Source organism: Strigops habroptila, chromosome 11, assembly GCF_004027225.2.
Source record: "Strigops habroptila isolate Jane chromosome 11, bStrHab1.2.pri, whole genome shotgun sequence".
In the NCBI taxonomy this organism is placed as follows: domain Eukaryota; kingdom Metazoa; phylum Chordata; class Aves; order Psittaciformes; family Psittacidae; genus Strigops; species Strigops habroptila.
In genome coordinates this window covers 12,069,636-12,088,574 of record NC_046360.1, presented here as the reverse complement: position 1 = coordinate 12,088,574, position 18,939 = coordinate 12,069,636, and the positions used below count along the sequence as shown (strand labels likewise).

Below are 18,939 nucleotides of genomic sequence, written 5' to 3'. Positions count from 1 at the left end.
TTTGGAAAGTCACTCAACATACAACAGTTATCACAGAAGTATGTTTTTATTACAGACATTGGGCAAGAATTTGTGATGATCAACTATAATCCCTGGCAGTGTTCAGGGCCAGGTTGGACAGAGCCTTGGGTGACATGGTCTAATGTAAGGTGCCCCTGCCTGTGACAGGGGTTGGAACTGGATGATCTTAAGGTCCTTTCCAACCCAAACCATTCTACAAACATCCTCTTTCCATCCTTTTGTTCTAAACTAGACTTTAATCAGAGGATTTCCCTGACATTTTTATTGCCCAAGTTTCATCCTCTTAAATAGTGATCATTCTAAGGTTGAAGTAACTCCAGCAAGTCTGTACTGCAGTTGAACAAAGCCATATCACAGTGGCTTTCTGTTTAGAGTAAAACAGAACAATCTTTTTTACTAGTATAAAGTTTTATGGAAATAAAATGCCACAATGGGGGAGCATTCTAAATCCTACCACTTGGCATTTTCATTTAGGACAACAAGAGTTCTGGGAAGCCACCTGTACACCCACTGACATACACCAGCACTTGAACAAAGCAGATGGCAAACTACCTGTGACACATCAACTGATGCCTATATTCTTAGGGAGCCAAAATCTTCACCCTCACATTAAGATGAATTAACTGATAACTATCTAGTTCTTAAATCTGGATTGTGTGTCTTTGAAGCACAGTGTATTTGGAGTCCCTGCCCTGTTTTGTCTTTGGTTTTTTTGCTCTTTGATTCAATTGGGTTTGCATTAGAGCTGTCATTTACTCTTCAATCTACTCTTCAGTTCTCAACCTGTGTAGCTGAACAGATGAATTAGCCCTCAACAGGAGATGGACATGAGGATGTGTATCCACGGGCAGGATGATCCTTGGATGGAGGAGCACGGTTCACTGGCTTCAGAAGACAAATGTTAGATAACCAGAGCTCTTACACTGATCATATTGGGACTTACATGGAGGAGGTCACCAATCTGAAACCTGCCAAGGGGCAAGGAAAAGTTTCTAGCAGGACAGCTCATCCAAGCTGGACACCTGAATGTCCTGCAAAGAACTTGCTGGTGACTAAGGCATCCTCCTGAAGAAGCATCCTAAGGATGGACTGGGATCCCAGAAAAGGAGGATGCAAGGCTTCCTGCCACAGTAGCAGACATAGCAATTTTTTCCCTCTCAGGAATTAAGGACACAGCTATAAACTATGTTATATAAAAAGCTACACATTCAGTTATGCCTTATTATTATTTTCTTCTTGTCCAGTGATTTTTCTTCCAATTTACAAGTTCTACTCTGCTGATAGGTGGGCATCACCTTTATTCTAAGTACAAGTTTAGAAACATGGAGCTCTACTGCTGCCCCAAAGCCTTTGTGTTGTGGAAGGGGTGAGGCTGTGCCTGCTTTTCATGGAGGATTTATCACAAATGCTACTCTCCATGAGGCAAAAATCAAAGCATCATCACCAATATGCCCAATATCACCAATAATGGAGACAGTTGACTAAGTATGTTCATCAGTATTTTCCCTTTAGCCTTTAAAGGCTGATTAAATACAAATCAAAAGCTTAACTTAAACTTGAACCTCAGGTTCTTTCCATTTGGTTTGGGATTAGGCTCCAGAGTGCTATCAAACTCCCTACTTCTCACCTGCTAGAACAAAACCAAGTTGTGTGGAGCAGCTTCACCACAGTTAAAGCAAGCACAAACTGAAGTGTCTTCAGAGTAAGAAACTTCACCTTGAAAACGGAGTGGGATGTATGTCTGAAGTGTCCTGTTCCGATTTTAGGCTTTTCATGTATCTTAATATATACATGAAGCAGTTTTCCATTGAAAATTGCATTCCCCAAAGTAGCAGAGAATAAATAAATTAAAAAAGCACATACTAAATTAAAACAATATATTTGCAGACTGGAATATGTCCTGCTACTCATAGTCTAAATTTGCCTTACACATCCATACGCTGGAAGGTACCATTTGCCAACTGAGAAGGTATCTACTCCACTGCAGGAATTGGTAACCACGGCCAGTTGTTAGCTATTTTGTAAAGACCATCAGTGCAGAACTGGGGTTTGTGCTCCCAAAATTACCCTAAAAAAACCTGTGTTCAGTGATCTACAGGTGATTTCTTTCACAATACTTCAGTTTCAAGTGTGCAGGACACCCTATTTTTTTACACCAGCTGACAAAAGCTTCCATGTGGTGACATGTTAATGCATTCTCCTCAACTGAATGTCTTAATCTCAAGAAAACAACAGCTATGCAGAAGCCTAAGAGGCCTGAGTTTGTAGCACCAGAAATCTCCCTGTATTTGTACTTTGGAAGTGTCATACAATCACTGTGAAACAAAACACTATTCTTAAAACAAGCAGAAACTCTACTTCTTTCCCAAATACAATTTATGTCTGATGGAAGTGGCTCATATTCTGTTTTCATCAACTGTCACGACACTGATCAGTCCTACACTGATCAGTCACTAAGTGTAATGTATGACTCCTGTGTAAATCAGTCCCTCAAGCTTCTATTTTAATGCCTATGACTACTTAACAACGTAAAATCAAAGTTAATATGGGTTTCTGAAGCCTACACATAATGAGAAGGAGCTCCAACTACCATCACCCAGAACATCAAATCAATTGCACTGCTCTTCATTCAGGATGGTGTCTTGGGCTGGCAGTTTGGACCTAACACTGTTTTCTTCAGAAAGGTGAAAATCAAGTCTTCTCTGAAAGTGCTATTGCAAGTGTATTTCGGAAAGATGTAAACCCCTGAACACTATGCAACTGATCTGCCAGTATCTTTAAACATGAAAGGTAATCTTTTGGTAAAAAAAGGTAATCCCTTTTATAAGCATTTCAATATTCAATTACACAAACACTGTATTTCAGGAGGAAAAATTGCTTACAAATATTTTGTTAGTTAAACCCAAGCTTTACTGTAACCTTACAAATGAGAAATTCATACTTTTCCTGCTGCTGGAATGTTCTAACTCCTCTGGCAAAAAGCATATGTACACTCTGAAGCTCTTTGCATATGCAATCACACAAACAACTTACATTTTACTGCCCAGTAGCAAATGACACTGCTAAAGCCAAGCCAAAACTATTTTAGTCCAACAACCTTAGATTAGATGCCAACTTACAACTAGAGGACTTTAGCTTGCTATCCAGCACTAAGGAAATGAAAGGCAACAGATCACAACATGCAGCAAAAGAGCAGAAAGGCACAGAGTGGAACTTGACCAAAACATACCTCGTGGGAAGGGTCCATAGCTCTGCACACTTCCACTTCTCATGAGGGGAATCCAAGTGCAAGCAGATTTTAATCACACATTGTGACTGGTAAACAGTTAGCTTAGCTGCTACGACCACTTGTCACCATACTACACAATACAGTACAATCATTCACAAAGAAACAAGGACTGTTGTTACAAGCAGAGGTGAAGTAGTGCACATGCAGGGCTGGGTAAGGAGGCATGCAGTAAGTCTGGGTGACCCCTGCCTAGACACTGAGAACACTACCTTTCATTAGTGGCCTCTTTTTACTTTCAGAAGTTATTTAAATGCAGTTTAGCTTTTAAAGAGGAAAAAACCAACCACAGAACTTGATTCTGGCAAGCCCAATACCAGCTCCTACTCCCAGCAGATGGCTCAGCACAAGACCACAACACACTGATGCTTGGGCCCTATGCAGGTGAGCCAACACAAGCAATAGCAGGGACTGCAGGAAGCTACAGAGAGCACCAGAGAACATACCTTCTTATGAACAACGGAGGAAGTGGAATTAATTGTGCTCTCATCACTATGCATCATGACCAGTTCGGGGCTGCTCTCATCCAGGACCTCCTGCATGCTGCTCACACTGCTGCTCTGACTGCCTGTGCTCACAGACATACTTGGGATGGAATGGTTGCTGCCCAGACTGTCCATCTTCCTACTCAGGTTTGATCCATGCTCACTGTCCTATGAAACAAGGGGCATCAGTTACAAACACTGCAGGAGATCACCTGCCCAGCACGTGCCTGCAATGCCCAGAGTTTCTTTTACAGGTGACTCTGCAGGGTTAAAAGTTTTTCGCTCATTATTTTGGCAACTACATTTCTCAGTGCTGCTTGGGTTATCAAACACTCCATATGGGGCAGTTAGCTTTTGCCTTTTCCCCTGTAATCTTACTGCATCAGGCTTCAAGCCAGTTTTTTCCATGTATCAGTAAGTCTGGGCATGGCTTTTGGCTTGAAGAGGAGACACCCAGGAATACTGGATGGCTGGTGGAAGGAGTCTCATAATTAAATGAGTGACTTTATTTTCTGTTAAAACAATATTTCAAGTCAGGATATGCTACAACAGATGTAAAACAACGAATCCATTTGGCTTCTTGTTTGATAAATAGCACATGGTGCTTAACAGGCATAGAGGTTTTAACCTCCATGTCCCAAGCAGTCAGCAATTACATTTTGTCAAGCTAAAAACCCCTTTAGCCTTGTGTTTTCAGCCAAGATAAATTCTTCATCCACCTTTAAGCAGCTGACTCAGAAGAGCCTGCATTATTAGTGATCAAAACTGTTGTAAATATATATAGCTTTGATTCTACAGACAAATATCAGAAGTTAGCAGCTTTTTTTCTTGTTGCATACTCATACAAGCACAGCAATCCCAGAGTATGTGCTTAATCTGGACTGATTTAGGAGAATTTATGGAGCTTTGTAATTAACTAGTGGCACTGAAGAGGCTTGCAAGGAATCCATAGGGAGGACCGAGAAGCCCAACCATCCTTCAGCTCCTCGTCTGAAATAGCTCCAATTCACCAAAACGAATTGCCTGCTACTGCACCCAGACTGTCCTGGCCTCCGAAGTGAGCTTGGGGAGAATCACATTACAAATCAGTTAACAGGGAACTGATTTTGTTGGAGACTGACAGAAAGATCAAACTGACAGATTTGAATTTGATTGTGTGATTACTTTTTAAGCCATCAGCAGATCATCCAGAGCCTGTGTGACAGTACTTCGAATCCAAGAGCACTGTTTTATAGAGAACATGGCCACATGAGAATTAAAGTATTTCCAAGATGCTTATAAGAAGTTGCAGAAGAAATAACAAAGCATCCGAGATGAGGATATGGCTCTGTAATTGATAAGTGTATATGCACAAAGGACAGGGATGAGATTGCATGTGCAACCTTAACACTGGCTTCCTGACTTGAGTCCTTTCCAAATGACCTTAACTTTCTTGCAAGAGCTCTGAGGAAAAGCATTAGCAATATTTTAAGTGTTACAGGTTTCTAATGCTCCTTGTCCACCTTAGAAAGTCTAAGGTAGAAAAAGGCACTGTCTTGTGGCATTTACAGCTGAGCAGCTTCTGTTAACCCATTAAGTAGTAACTGAAGCACGTGCTGGTTTATTTTCACTGCCAAGTTAGTGATATACATGAGCAATACAAGTTCCTTTCATGGTACACAAGCTCGGTGGTAAAACACAGTGCAGAGCATGCTGTGCACATGCAGAGCAGTGTGAGCTTCATTAGTGTTAATTCCTGGAGATACAATATCTTTCCCCCCCCCCTCATTTGAGGAGCGGGGACAGGAGGAACAGAAGAAAATACATCTTGAAATCAACTACTACCACATGTATCCCACTTAGCTGTTGAGCTTGGATCAACAGCCAAGTGATAAATCCATTCCCTTGTGCTTTTCTACCCTGTCACTCTCCTCACAGCTTTTCACACACGGGTAGAGAAAGCTTGAAGGTTTCAGTGCAGAAGTCTGACTATCCTCCCATCCCACAACTAAGCGTTAGGTTTAGAAGGTGGCTATCTGGAGAGTTAGAACAGAACCACTTTGTAGCTTTAATCACAGTAGTTGCTGTTCTTACTCCTTCTGGGCATCTCCTTCAAAGTGAAGGACAGTGCTGAGTGCCAGTCCCCTCCTCCTGCATCTGACACCCAGGCTCACCCCTTTCTTAAACCAGAGCTCTAGGTTAACTTTAAAGGAACAATTGCCATCCACAAACCTCAAAACCAAGTCCCTGAATATATGCTGAGCTTGGACATCTCACTGTATATTATCTGGCCCTACTGAGCAAAAAGGAATACAAGCATCAATTTGCCTGTCAATTCTGTTTGTGGAGAAGCAGGCACAGATTTATTTATCCCATGTGCCTGCACCAAGTGACATTGTAAAATGACTGGTTTCCTTCTCTAAGCCACAGTTCGTGTCAATTATCTTACACTGATTAAGTGGGTTGTTTATTACAAGATTTAAACTGAAGCTAAATTTTACGTCTTTAACCTTTTTCTTGAACATTAAAGAACTTAAAAAAATAAGTCTTACTAATTTGGTGATTTACTTTTCAGCTCCTGAGAGACCAATTACTTTACAGTCAAGTTATGGCAAGTGAAAAAAATATTAACATTAATCGAGTGCTTATGAGAAAGGAAAGCTTGGGCTGTCACAGACCCTCATTCACACAGGCTATGAGCCACTTTCTTCTCCCTCCAGATGAGTTTCTTCCTTCAAGCTTTCAGAAGAAAGGCCATCACTTGAAAAACATCCAGAGTTTCAAATCTGCTAATAAATGCACATCTAACAGTGAGTAAGTGCTACTAACTCAGGTTATCCTGTCTCTTTGCTAATCCAAGTGATATTCCAACACAACATGGATTGCATCCTCTCCTAGGCTGTGCTTGCTCTGCCCCATTAAGGAACATCTCACTTGCCTGAAAACTATTTCTAACAGTGCAAATGGGGTAACAAACTCAAGGTACCTCCTCCTCTTCCTGAGACTCAGTCAGGGGCCCATTCCGGGTCTCCTGGAAAAGGATCTTCTTCATTTTCCGGTACTGCAGGTTGTCCAGTTCACGCACTGCATCTTTTGTCCTTTGGATGAGGTCTATGAGCACCCGTGGTGGTCGGTCCCGGCGGACAAAATCGTGCTGAATGAAAGGAAAATACATCACTTCAGACATGGCACGGGTATGTTTGATGTCAAAACAGGGACATAGTGACGTGAGACACCTGAAATGACAGTTCCTGTTCAGTAATTGGTTTGTTCATATTCAATAGTTACTAATACTCATGAAGAAAGAGCCCAAACACATTGAGCACTGAGTACACTGACTGTGCTCATCACTATGTCAAATAACCAAACTGACCACACTATGCACTGAGTTTTGAAGTGTAGGCTGCAAAATGTTTGGTTCAGAAGATCTCTCAAGCACAGAACGGGCGTCAAAGGCAGAGCACAGAGAAGTGAAGGCAAAAATCACTTTGCTACTTGAAACCCATGTGTGTGTATAGGAGCACATGGAGAAGCTGGGTACTGGCTGACCCTTTGCAAGCTCTCTCTACCGACTCCCCAATTCACTTTCCTGTCTCAAGTGGAACAGTTTGGAGCAGGGTCAGGTTTTCTGAGCTCTCCAGGGAATGCAGCTGGTTTGTCCCTTCCTGAGTTCATCACTTAAAGCAACTGATAGGCCAAGGGGGAATGGTTTTAAACCGACAGAGGGGAGATTGAGATGAGCTCTGAGGCAGAAGCTCTTCCCTGTGAGGGTGCTGAGGCGCTGGCACAGGGTGCCCAGAGAAGCTGTGGCTGCCCCATCCCTGGCAGTGTTCAAGGCCAGGTTGGACACAGGGGCTTGGAGCAACCTGCTCTAGTGGAAGGTGTCCCTGCCCGTGGTGGGGAGTTGGAATTGGATGAGCTTTAAGGTCATTTCCAACCCAAACCAGGCTGGGATTCTATGATACTAGGTACACGATGGTGCCGCTTCAAACCTTACAAAGGACTTCAGAATGAACAAAACATGTGAAGGACAAAGAAGGATCAATCTTAACTATGCAAGACGACCTGCCTAAGCTACATGCAAAGATTTATCCTATATCTATCTATTCCAATTCATACATAAAACCAGTAAGAAGACTGCAAGGTTTAGTTATATATTTAACTTGAAGTATAATTTGCAGGAAGAGTTAAAATAATGTCAGGTTCCTACCTGACTTCTACATCCTGCTAGGGATGTACTAAGGATGGAACTGCTAAGGATGTACTTTAAGCACAGGTTTTAGGTGCAGACTTAATGAATTCTTCAATGGAATTAAAATACACAATTAAAAGCTGTTCTCTATCAGACGTGTTCTCCTGCACCGTACAACTGGCAACAGAGCATGAAAGCCTCACAGCTTTCCCATTTAACCTCTGACTTGAGTAGACGGAGTATACACTTGCCAGTCTTCTACATGGTATCACTATAGCTGGGTATGTTGCCTAGTATGTACCACGTGAGACAGCCTTAAGGCACAAACATCTTCTGCATGTTTCTAGAAACATTAACAATGAAAGAGAGAAATGGGGAAAAAAAGAGTTGTTCTCCACTGTGCATTGCAAATGCTCCCATGGCCTTTTGCCAGAGAACCTCCGTAGCTGGACCCCACCTGCAGAGAACACCTCAGGAGGGTCACATCTGCCCACTTGGCCCCACAGCTCTTCTGTGAGCTCAGGGTCTCATGGCACAGGGAAAAGCATTTCTACCCTCAACGTGTGGCCATCCCCCAAGTTGAGGAGCTGATACATCCAACAGTAGCTAAAGCAACCAATCCATGAACCCAGCCCACCTTAAAACTGGAGCGTGGTGTACAAGGAAGCTAAAGAGATAAGCTGATGATCTTGCAATGATTTGTAAATAAACATGGAAAGTATCGTGCCACAGGCTTATTTCTTGCTTTTAAATGAACTCAAACTGTTTTGCTAATGGGGACAGCTAGTCCCTTCAACAGCCATTTCTTTTTGCTAGTAGTGATGGTGTTGATTTTTGAATTGTAGCTAAAAGTTCTAAACATCATTTCAAACGGAAGCAAAAGGAATAATTTCTGCTCCTCAATGCAGATACCCATTTATTTCTCTGTAAAGAGCAAGAATCTGCAGCTTATTTATGATTAGAAAAAGGTAACCATCCTTATCTCACTGTAGATAAAATTCAGAAAGCAGTAACGCATTTGGATCAATTACCCTGTACTTAAATCCATCCTATATGTCCAGTGTCTACTTGGTTATGCATATCCCTTAACAGTGTAAATATTCACTTCATTGGAAAGTTGATGTGCATCATATTCAAGCACTACTCAAATATTAGAATGAACCACATGTGAACTGGTAAATGCTCCATCCCTGGCAGTGTTCAAGGCCAGGTTGGACAGAGCCTTGGGTGACATGGTCTAATGTGAGGTGTCCCTGCCCATGGCAGGGGGTTGGAACTGGATGATCTTAAGGTTCTTTACAACCCCAACCATTCTAAGTGAAAACCAACCCAAAAGGCTCTGGCATAATAAGAATACAATTCTGACTGCTTCCTAAATGACATATAAAAGATGTAGTCACCCCTCTGTTGGGTCCTGTGCAGCTTTAAGAAGTGATGTCTGAAAGGACTTGATTTATGTACTTGCTCCAAATTGAAGGAGAAAAAAGGTACCCAATAAACCCCAGACTCAAAAGGAGGAAGAGGTTAATCTAAAGGCATGGAGCATGGTCTAGGGTGAGGTGTCCCTGCCCATGGCAGGGGGTTGGAACTGGATGATCTTCAGGTCCTTTCCAACCCAAACCGTTCTGATTTTATGTTGGCTGAATGACTAATACAAATCTCTTGGGAATATCCTGCAAGCTGAGAAAAATAGGAGGAAAAAAGTGTTTAATGCAAGTTTTATAACCGTTTTTAATTTTAAAAGTAAAAAATATTAGTGAGAGTTTTTGGTTGTGATTTTTAAATGTCAGCTTCGTTTTAATCTCACTACAACCATCTGACTATTTCCATCCAGGACAGGGAATTGAAATGGGATTCATTTGCAAACACATCATTTAAAAATCAGTTCCCTTTAAGAAAATGTGCCCCCCCCCCCAATTTGCTTTATCCCCATTTACTGCATGCAAGTGAAAAGCCCTCAGAAGACAAAAAGATCATGAATCTTCTCATCCAAGAAGCTTTAGGGAGAGCTACTGCAGGAGGGAACATCTTGGCTACTGTTCTGAAAACCTAAAATGAACTAAAAAGAGCGAATATACATGATTTAAGATCTCGGCCCCAATTGTTCGTACAGGCTCCAACCTAAGGTACTCATGAAATCATATCCTTCGGTGAACTCACACTGTTCCTAGAGAGCAGAAAGGCTGCCAATGCACATGAATGAATCATTCCTGAAAGCCACAACAGAAACCTATTAGCTGGTCAGAGGATTGTCAGGGTGTTGCAAGCAGAACCAGCGAACAAAATGCTGGTGCTGTGCCACAGCACAAATGTATCACAGGACAAGAAATACACCAGGAGCTGAAGAGAGAGTACGAATGAGCTCGTTCATCAGCCTTTACCTCGAGAGTGAAGGCCTGAGTGTTAAACATTCCCCGTGGTCCAGGCTTAAAGCAAGGACAGAAGCGAGCGCACAGCTAGCTGTTCAGTAAAGGGCGCAGGGCTTCGAGTTCTCTCCTCAAGAGCCTCAGAAACATGCATGAAAATGCATTTTACTGAGCTGAAGGAGCAACACGAGAAGCCATAAAACAAAGACTGAACGGTAGCCTTAGAACAGAAATCAGCATGAAAAGGCTGTCAGGTAGACACCGAGCAGCAATCTAACCTACTGTGGAAATGAAGCGAAACGCCCAATGGAAGCAGCAATTCCTCTGCTCACATGTTTAAGGCAACCCTGAGTCCTGTTTAGCTGGTGTGGAACAGCAGCCTGCCATGCAGCAAGCAGAGGAATAGCAGGGCCACTAATCAATTTTAAAGAAAGGAAATACTTAAAAAAAGCCTGAGGGAAAAGGGGCTGGACAGAATTTCACACATCCCCACCTCCTCATGGAAGGCAGCTCCTGAATTTCCCAAACAAAAAACCCTTGGAGTTATAAGCAGTTCCTATACTTCATGGCAGGGGGATTGGAACTAGATGATCTTAAGGTCCTTTCCAACCCTAACTATTCTATGATTCTATGATTCTCAGGTAAACTGAAACCAAATGACTTCAACTGGAATTTGTTCATGATTCACTGACAAAGCTTTGGCAGACTCTGGACACATCAGGCCCAGCACAGGTCCCCCTCCTACATGCTCTTGGCTATTACGAACCTGTACAAGGCACTTTCCAAAACCACACAGTTATTCTCAAACCAAATTCTAATTAATTTGGTTCAGTACAGAACCAATTAATGGGATATAAACAACTTTTGTTTATGGTGGTTTGATTAGGGGAAGATGTTAACCTAGGCCTAAACTGTTAGTGCTACTTTTAACAGTTAAGTGTGATACATGAACAGAGAAAAGAAGCAAACATGTTACAGGATGTTAATGAATCAAGAGGAATTGATCGAAATGCATCTAGGACAACAAAATCATTGGAAAATGGAGATCAGAAACACAGATGGAAATACAATGCTGCATGACTAGAGAGAAGCTTAAAGAGTGTGATGCCTGGAAATGCAAAAAAACAGATGCAGAGTATGTTTGGTAACTAATAATATGAGGAGGGATCTGCAGTTGGCACTAACCAATAAATCTGTCAGGACTTGGGCACCAGACAGCAGCCAAAGGAACACAGCATCAGAACCTCCTCCTGTAACACCACGGAGCAGAGCCAGCCTGTCCCAGCTCCCGCATCGCCACACCTGGAGTAACATTTCACTGTCTGTATAGTAGTGCCAGAAACACCCCTGGAGCCAGAGGAACTACAGACAAAAACCCCTCACTGAACCAAAACGTGGATCAGAAGGGCCCAAATAAATGATTTACAAGAATAGAGCAAAAACAAGAGCTGAACTGAGAATCATGAAAAGATACATATTCAAAAGATACGAATAGGTAAAGAACTCCTCATGCTCACATTAGCATTACTAGAGAAAAGGGCCAAGACAACCTTCCTGAACATCATTTGTGTCTGTCAAAAAAGAACCCTAGAAAAACATCCAAAAGACAGGACAGGGCAGTTCAGAGCACCCCACACAGCAAAATCCTGCATTGCCAGAAGATAAGTCACGCAGTCTCTTCCCATCTCTAATACCCACATTCCTTTAAACAATCAGCCACTATCTATAAATCCTTATTAAGAGCTCAATCCTCTGCTCATGTGGAGCATAATGCTCCAAGTACTACCAGCTCTGCAGAAGAGCTGCTATTGCCCAGGCATCTTGTGTAGCCTGGTTAAGTCTAGATTTTGAGCAGCAATTAAAAGGACTTTGTAGATTTTCTATCATTTCCACACAGGAAGCCTGTAGTACATTACATATAAGCTTGGTAGCAAGTATTGCCTGTTACACAAGAGAAAAGTAATATTTTTCCTTACTGGAGAAGGTAAGCGGGGTTAAAAAATAAATAGAAAGGAGCATTAGCAAGTTAATAATTACTTTACTGTACACAAGTGTGTAACTGCTCCAAAAGGGTCTTTGCTTTCACACAGGCTGCACCAAGTCAGTTTCCTCACTCTTTGTGCCCTGCAAATAGGGTCACCTGCAGTTTCTTCCCTCATTTCTGCCGGCTTTTTCCGAGACCACATTGTACAGCACAGCCACAACTCAGGGCATCCTACTGACAGCTCAGTGTAGCAGAGGGGCTGGTCAAAACTCCTTCATCAAAGCAGGAAGAAACACACTCCTCAATCCTACCTTCACAGAAAACTACTGGTTGGAATTCACTTCTGCAGTACAGATTTAACTAACACAGCTCTGGACCTGCTTGTCCTTGATAATACTTTCAGGTAAAGTATGTACAGGATTGTCTTTGAAGAAAACACATGAAAAAATAGAAAACAAGATTAAATCTTTCTATTCCCTCATGCTGATGGGTCCTTCCTTCAGCTAAACCTCCTGTTACTCACACTAGTATCCCATGAGGCTTGCAAGCTCTCTAACACAGATATAACCTCTGCAGAGCTCTGGGGTGTAACAGGAGCAGTGTGTTGGGCTGCTACCCCGAGTAACTCCTCACTCAGAGTGTCACTGTTCTACCACATAACCTACCTCTACTTTTCCCCAGTGGTTTGACTCTTGAGCATCACGTTATAAAGACAATTGTGACTGACCTAACAGGCAAAGTCAGGAAACAAAGTTACTTCAGCCCAAAAAACACTTTAGAAGACCCCAAAACTCTGTTGATTCAATTGAAAGCAAACCAAACAATATTCCTTTTGGGAAGGGTAAATATTTGTTCCCAATCTCTACAACTCCTTTGGCAGACAAACAGATTTTTTTCCAACTTTCTGGAAAAGATTTGAAAAGTTACCCGTAAGAGATCTGTGGATGATGGCCTTTCCTGAGGTATTTTCTGTAAGCAGTAATCAACAAATCCCCTAAAGGAGTCTGACCTGTAAATCAAAAAGAAAAAAAAAAAAAAAAAGAAAAAAAAGTTCTAAATGAAAAAGCAGCTCAGGAGCTGGAACAGACACAAACTTATCAGTGCAAAGCAAAAGAAAAACCTGGACTGATTTGTTCTGAAGTTCTAGGGCAGAGAAATTAACTGGACTTCTCTAAACTCTGTGTAAGCTGATGCCACCAGTTCTTTCAACAGTTAAAGACTGTTGAAACAACCATGGACACACAATTATCCCCAACCACAAACTGAAAACCAGGCAGGAACTGTGTGTACCAGCCACTGGTTTCAATTTGACTTTGACTACTTAAAAATAGATGACACTGAAGTTATTGGTAACTCCAGAAACACACTTGTTAGGTTAACTCTCTATTCTCTAGAAGCTTCCCACTGTTTGTAACACTGACTCACTACAGCACCTTGCTACAATGCCTAGTTTAACACAACTTTAGGCTATATATGAGGTAGTATCCCAACCAGAAAGAAAACTGATGATTTAGGTGCCATTGAACTCTGAAGCAGCATAAAAGGCACCTTACTTACTCCCTGTGTTCTCAAAGCCACAGAGAGCAAACAGGTGACTCTAACCAAACTGCTTGCAATCAAGAGTATGATTCTCACACTGTATTCACAAGTTGCCTCTACTCTGCACTGCAAATTCTGTACAGAACATGGGTGCTGATATGAGACCAAGTTGTTTGAATCTTGAAGGATGGACAAAACAGAGATGATGAAATAAGGAAACTGAAGCAGAGTGGGTTTGAGAAAATGATTAGCAATGAAATAATTATGCTGCTTCACTGCCTAGCAGTGTAACTGGGGGAACTTCACACCTCGTCAGGAGCTATTGTTTCAAGCCATGTGCAGACTCTGCCAAGCACCACTCCATAGTTACTTTCCCCTCTTGGGCACAGAGAACAGGAATCAGGGAACCCCTTTGCTCCCACACAGTAACAAAGCATTCTTGTACCATTCTGGACCAAGCCTGTAGCATGGGGAGCATTTACTGGCCACAGAGCTCTGATGACTTTTGAAGTCACTCACTGAAAAAAAAGAAAGAAATCTAATTACCTCTATACTCTGTGTCCCTCTTCCCTTCTCTCCACATTTCAGCTGCACTACAATGCTAACAATTCTTCTGTCAGGGATCTTGTGCAGCTGGAAACTTTGCTGATGCTGAGCTACAGCTGGCTTAATGCATCCAAGAAGACTGTAATTCCTACAGCATCTACAGCCCCATAATTAACACCTCCACACATTTAGATTGTAGCACAGCCAAAGTGACAGAAGGTCAAAATTGAGCCTGCCTACACAGGAGCATTACTGAGAACGCAGTCAAATCACTACCCTGCAACAAACACTTTTCTTGTCAGACTTTAATCATGCAGAGTGTCACAGAGCATTTTCAGGGAAATAAAACAAAGAATATCTGGTAATAGCTCTCTTACCATTCATTTGACTGTAACGTAGGGGAATCATTCTGGGCTATATGATATAAGGCACTCATTGCATTCATGTTGAAAAGTGGAGGCTTCCTTTCAGCTAGAAAGAGAAGAGAAAGGTGTGATAAGGCAGTCTGGAAAGAAAAGGAGAAAGATACAGAAGTATGAGCAAGGTATCACTGCTAAATCAATAAGTAGCTCATTACTGTTGTCATCACATTTAAGCTAATTATTTTAATACTCTAGGTTAGACCAGGACAACCACTCCAGGAAAGCTGCTATTCACTTGACGAGGGGATGACGAAATCCAAGGAGAACAGGATGCAAATTGTAATGAAAAATTTCCAGTAAATTTTACCTTAACTGCAACATTTCACGCCTGAGCTGCTGTGGTAAATTCAGCAGAAGCTGACTAAAACAGAGCTTAGACACACAGCACATCAGGGCTAGGAAATGTATGTATCAATCCCTCTGGATCTCTGGTGTGCTGCTGTAGCATCCGAATTAAGGGGTAAGAGTGGCTGCCTGTTTCATTTGGCATTAGCAGTCACCTGCATGTGGGGCAGTTTGCCAGATTCACTTGCCAGATGTGTCATCAACTCCCCCTAACTAAACCTTTTCCTAGTCCTTGCACTGCGAGGACACATCCCTACCAGCCCCTGACCTTGCAGGAGTACAGCAGATCTCACACAGAAAGGCTGGTTTTCCCCATCTAAGGTCAGTCATGCCCATCAGCCAACGATGCCAGGACTTCTAAGGTCATGTCAGGCGAGAGCAATCACTTGTCCTTGACCTGCAGCACGCATGCAAACCACCACATTCTCTTTTCTTTAAACACTACTTCTGGTTACGCAAGAAATTAAGATATCAGCATTGAAAGAAAGCCAAGTGGTGCTCAACAAGAGACTTCCTCCCACTGCTACCTGGCCCCATGTTCAAATATGGACTCATGCAAAGGCAAAGTTCAAAGTTCTTTCAAAAGAAGAAGTTTAATACCTCTCAAAAGGATAATATTAAAAAGCAGACCTATCAACTATGTAAAATGGCTTTGAGGTTCTCAATGGAAAAGCTCCATTGAACTTCTGGTATCAAGACTCAGTGACTACTAGGGTAGCATAATATCTCTTCTGCTACTGTGATTTACTCCTTGAGAGGCTGTAACACACCTGAACTCCACACACACACAAAAATAAACATCATGTGGAAGAAGAGAAGTTTAAAACTTCTGATTTTGGCATTCTTTAGATCAAAATACAGACTGTGTCAGCAAGGCATTAGTGCTGGCACATAAAACAACACTGGAAGTTACTAGTCATCTGCACCATTACCATCTCCATATCGGAGTCAACATTCTGTATGTTCCCCTCTTTGTTATACGTATTTCTGCTGCTTAAACCTTTATAATTAACATTTTTGGTGCACTTGCCCTCATAATAAGTTCTTGATGTACTGCTATTAAGGTAAGTATAATCCATACCAAACCTATTTTTGAATATAAACTACTCAGCACATGCAATGTCAATAGTTAAACTGAAAACGCACACATGTGCTCTGTATACCTGCTATCACACCTACATCTACTTGAGGTTGCATGGATGTGTATCACTTGCCCTTTGCACTGCTTTTCTTCTCACATAAAGAACCTGTCCACATTGATTCATGTCACACACAGCTGAGATGGAAGATTTTTGGTTTCAGAGAGTGGGGAAGTAAAAAGAATTGAGAATTAAATGTAGGGCCCTTGTGACACACAATTCTTAGGACACCAGTGCCCTTGATACAACAGCTGGAAAAACCTTCTCCAACTCCAGCTTGAAAAATACAGACTACAAACCACAGCCTCCTCTCATACAAGACTAGAATCCTCTAGTTATTCAGGCAATAACTAAGCGCACCAGATTAACATTAAAGCACAGCAGCAGTGGCTTGCTCTTGATTTGCCAGTGAGTAAAAGATTTAACTCAACTGTCAGTCCTTTCCAAGTTGGCCCTTATGAAAAAAAAACAAAACAAACTTATGAGGAATAAGAATCTTCAATTTTTTCAGGATTCCTAATAAATACTGCAGACAGTTAATTATCCATCTCAGCTGCCACGTATTTACTCACCTAACTCAATACACGTGATCCCAAGAGACCAGACATCCACCTTTCCATCGTACTGTCCCTCGTCCATCGCAAGGATTACCTCTGGTGCCATCCTACCAAGCACAGAGGAAAACATGGGAGTTAGGGAGTACAAACTGTGAGTCCCAGCACATAACTTCAAATGAGATGGTTTCATCATCTTCAGCAGAACTTAAAGAGCCAGCAGGGAGCTGAGTAAAGCCATGATGAAATGGAACAAGGCTTGCCTGCACTAGCATCTCTTTCAAGAGGCAGTTTAAGAAAGGAAAGGAAGAGGCCAACCTGATCATCTTAGGGTTAGCACAACATGCTGGCACATGGGAGACCCACATCAATCTGAAAGGCATTGTACCTGCAGGCAGACAGCAAGGGCAGGGAGAGTCCTAAAGGCATCACTTCCATTGGCACACCAGGAGAATTTTCCAGCAGATACATGCAGCCTTGTGAGTGTAGCTATGAAAGGAACAGGGAAATCTGGAACAGTGGGGAAATATGGTGGTCCAGGATAAAGGGATGAGTGGAGGAAAAAAAGAAGTAGGGGGCCCAGGCTGCAAAAATACAGCCTCTTAACTTTTGTTCTTCAATGATGAAGGAGGCTTCCTGCCAAATGGGCTTGTTCAGAGCTCGGGCCATAGATGACCTTCCATCAATGCCCAGGGCACCTGCCACAAAATAAGTGGAGCATAAAGCTATGCTTGTCCACTATGTCAGGAATGCCAAGCAACTCCAGTGACCCTTGAGCAAGTTTCTTCCAAACAGAATTTAAGTATTATCGCTCTCTACAACTACCTGACAGGAGGTTGTAGTGAGGTGGGGTCGGTCTCTGCTCCCAAGTAACAAGGAATAGGACAAGAGGAAACAGCCTCAAGCTGCACCAGGGGAGGTTTAGGATACTAGGAACAATTCCTTCCCAAAGGGTGCTCAGGCAGCCTTTGGGCAGCCAAAGGAACAGGCTGCCCAGGGCAGTGCTGGAGTCACTGTCCCTGGAAGGGTTCACAAACCGTGTAGATGAGGCCCTCAGTGACATGGCTTAGTGGTGGCCTTGGCAGTGTTGGGGAATGGTTGGACTTGATCTTAAAGGTCTTTTCCAACCCAGCTGATTCTATGATTCTAAGTAGGTCCAGTGTGCCAGATTAATAGGATTCCCTTTCTCCATGTGGTTGTCTTAGTTCCATTACCTGTGGTAAGTGTCAGTAATTTTTAAGTCAATGGCATCGTACCAGTCAAAACAAGAACTGGTGCCATTTCAAAGTGCTGCACAGCCTCTACTCATGAGCCCTGAGGAATACCATGTTTCCTGAAGAGCTGGACACAGGGATTCCAAGAAATCTGCTTGGTTAATAAAGTTTTGATGCCAGATATGATTTTCAGATTGAGAAAGGCTGGAAATGGGAGAGCAGTCTTGCAAAGGAGTGAAGTATTGCAGGCTTGACTCACCAGTAAGGCGTTCCCACAAAAGAATTGGCAGGGGAGACTATAGATGCAGACCCAAAATCAGCTAGTTTCACTTGACCTGGTTCTGTTAGAAGAATATTTCCAGCTTTAATATCCCTTTAAAAGAAAAAAAGAGAACAGCATACTTCTGGTTACAGTAGAATAACTTTCAAAGATTTTCAACCACAGAGAAGTCCCCTGACTTCTTCTCAATCATAAGAACCTGAGAATATTTAGAAGTCTAATATTACAGAAAGCTGGAGAAATCAGATACATGGGGTTTGGGGAATGGAAGCCTGGCTGTACCCAAAAAGGGCAGAAGGAAGAGATGAACCATGGTTGCAAGGTTGAGGCTCCAAACTCAGATGCAGGAGAGCTGTATCCTACTCCCCAGCTGTGACACCCTTAAACACCACCAGACATATTGTTTTCATCTTTCAAATGATGTGTGATCCTTCCTACAGCTCTAAGGTAATTTCCACCTTCCAGAGATTAACAATAATGACACTACTAAAATACAAAAGGCACAATACATATGCTGCACCTTTGGCACCAGAAGTTTGTAAATTCCAGCAGTGAGATAATTTCAAATTAACTGCCCATGAAATGCT

At 42.3% G+C, this 18,939-nt stretch overlaps 1 protein-coding gene across 8 annotated transcripts in view; it reads right to left on the bottom strand.

Annotated features, from left to right (window-relative positions):
* The window catches only part of TAOK3 (TAO kinase 3), an 87,723-nt gene that overhangs the window by 19,499 nt on the left and 49,285 nt on the right, over positions 1 to 18,939 (bottom strand). For 5 of the 8 annotated variants that reach the window (XM_030501464.1, XM_030501465.1, XM_030501467.1 and 2 more), the window contains 6 exons: positions 18,332 to 18,445; positions 16,877 to 16,968; positions 14,776 to 14,869; positions 13,241 to 13,322; positions 6,758 to 6,925; positions 3,754 to 3,960 (listed from right to left, as the gene is read on the bottom strand). In XM_030501464.1, the coding sequence (XP_030357324.1) occupies positions 3,754 to 3,960; positions 6,758 to 6,925; positions 13,241 to 13,322; positions 14,776 to 14,869; positions 16,877 to 16,968; positions 18,332 to 18,445 (757 nt within the window). Of the gene's footprint in view, positions 1 to 3,753; positions 3,961 to 6,757; positions 6,926 to 13,240; positions 13,323 to 14,775; positions 14,870 to 16,876; positions 16,969 to 18,331; positions 18,446 to 18,939 lie in introns of those variants that run through there. The other 3 variants (XM_030501469.1, XM_030501468.1, XM_030501471.1) reach the window with 3 other exon arrangements.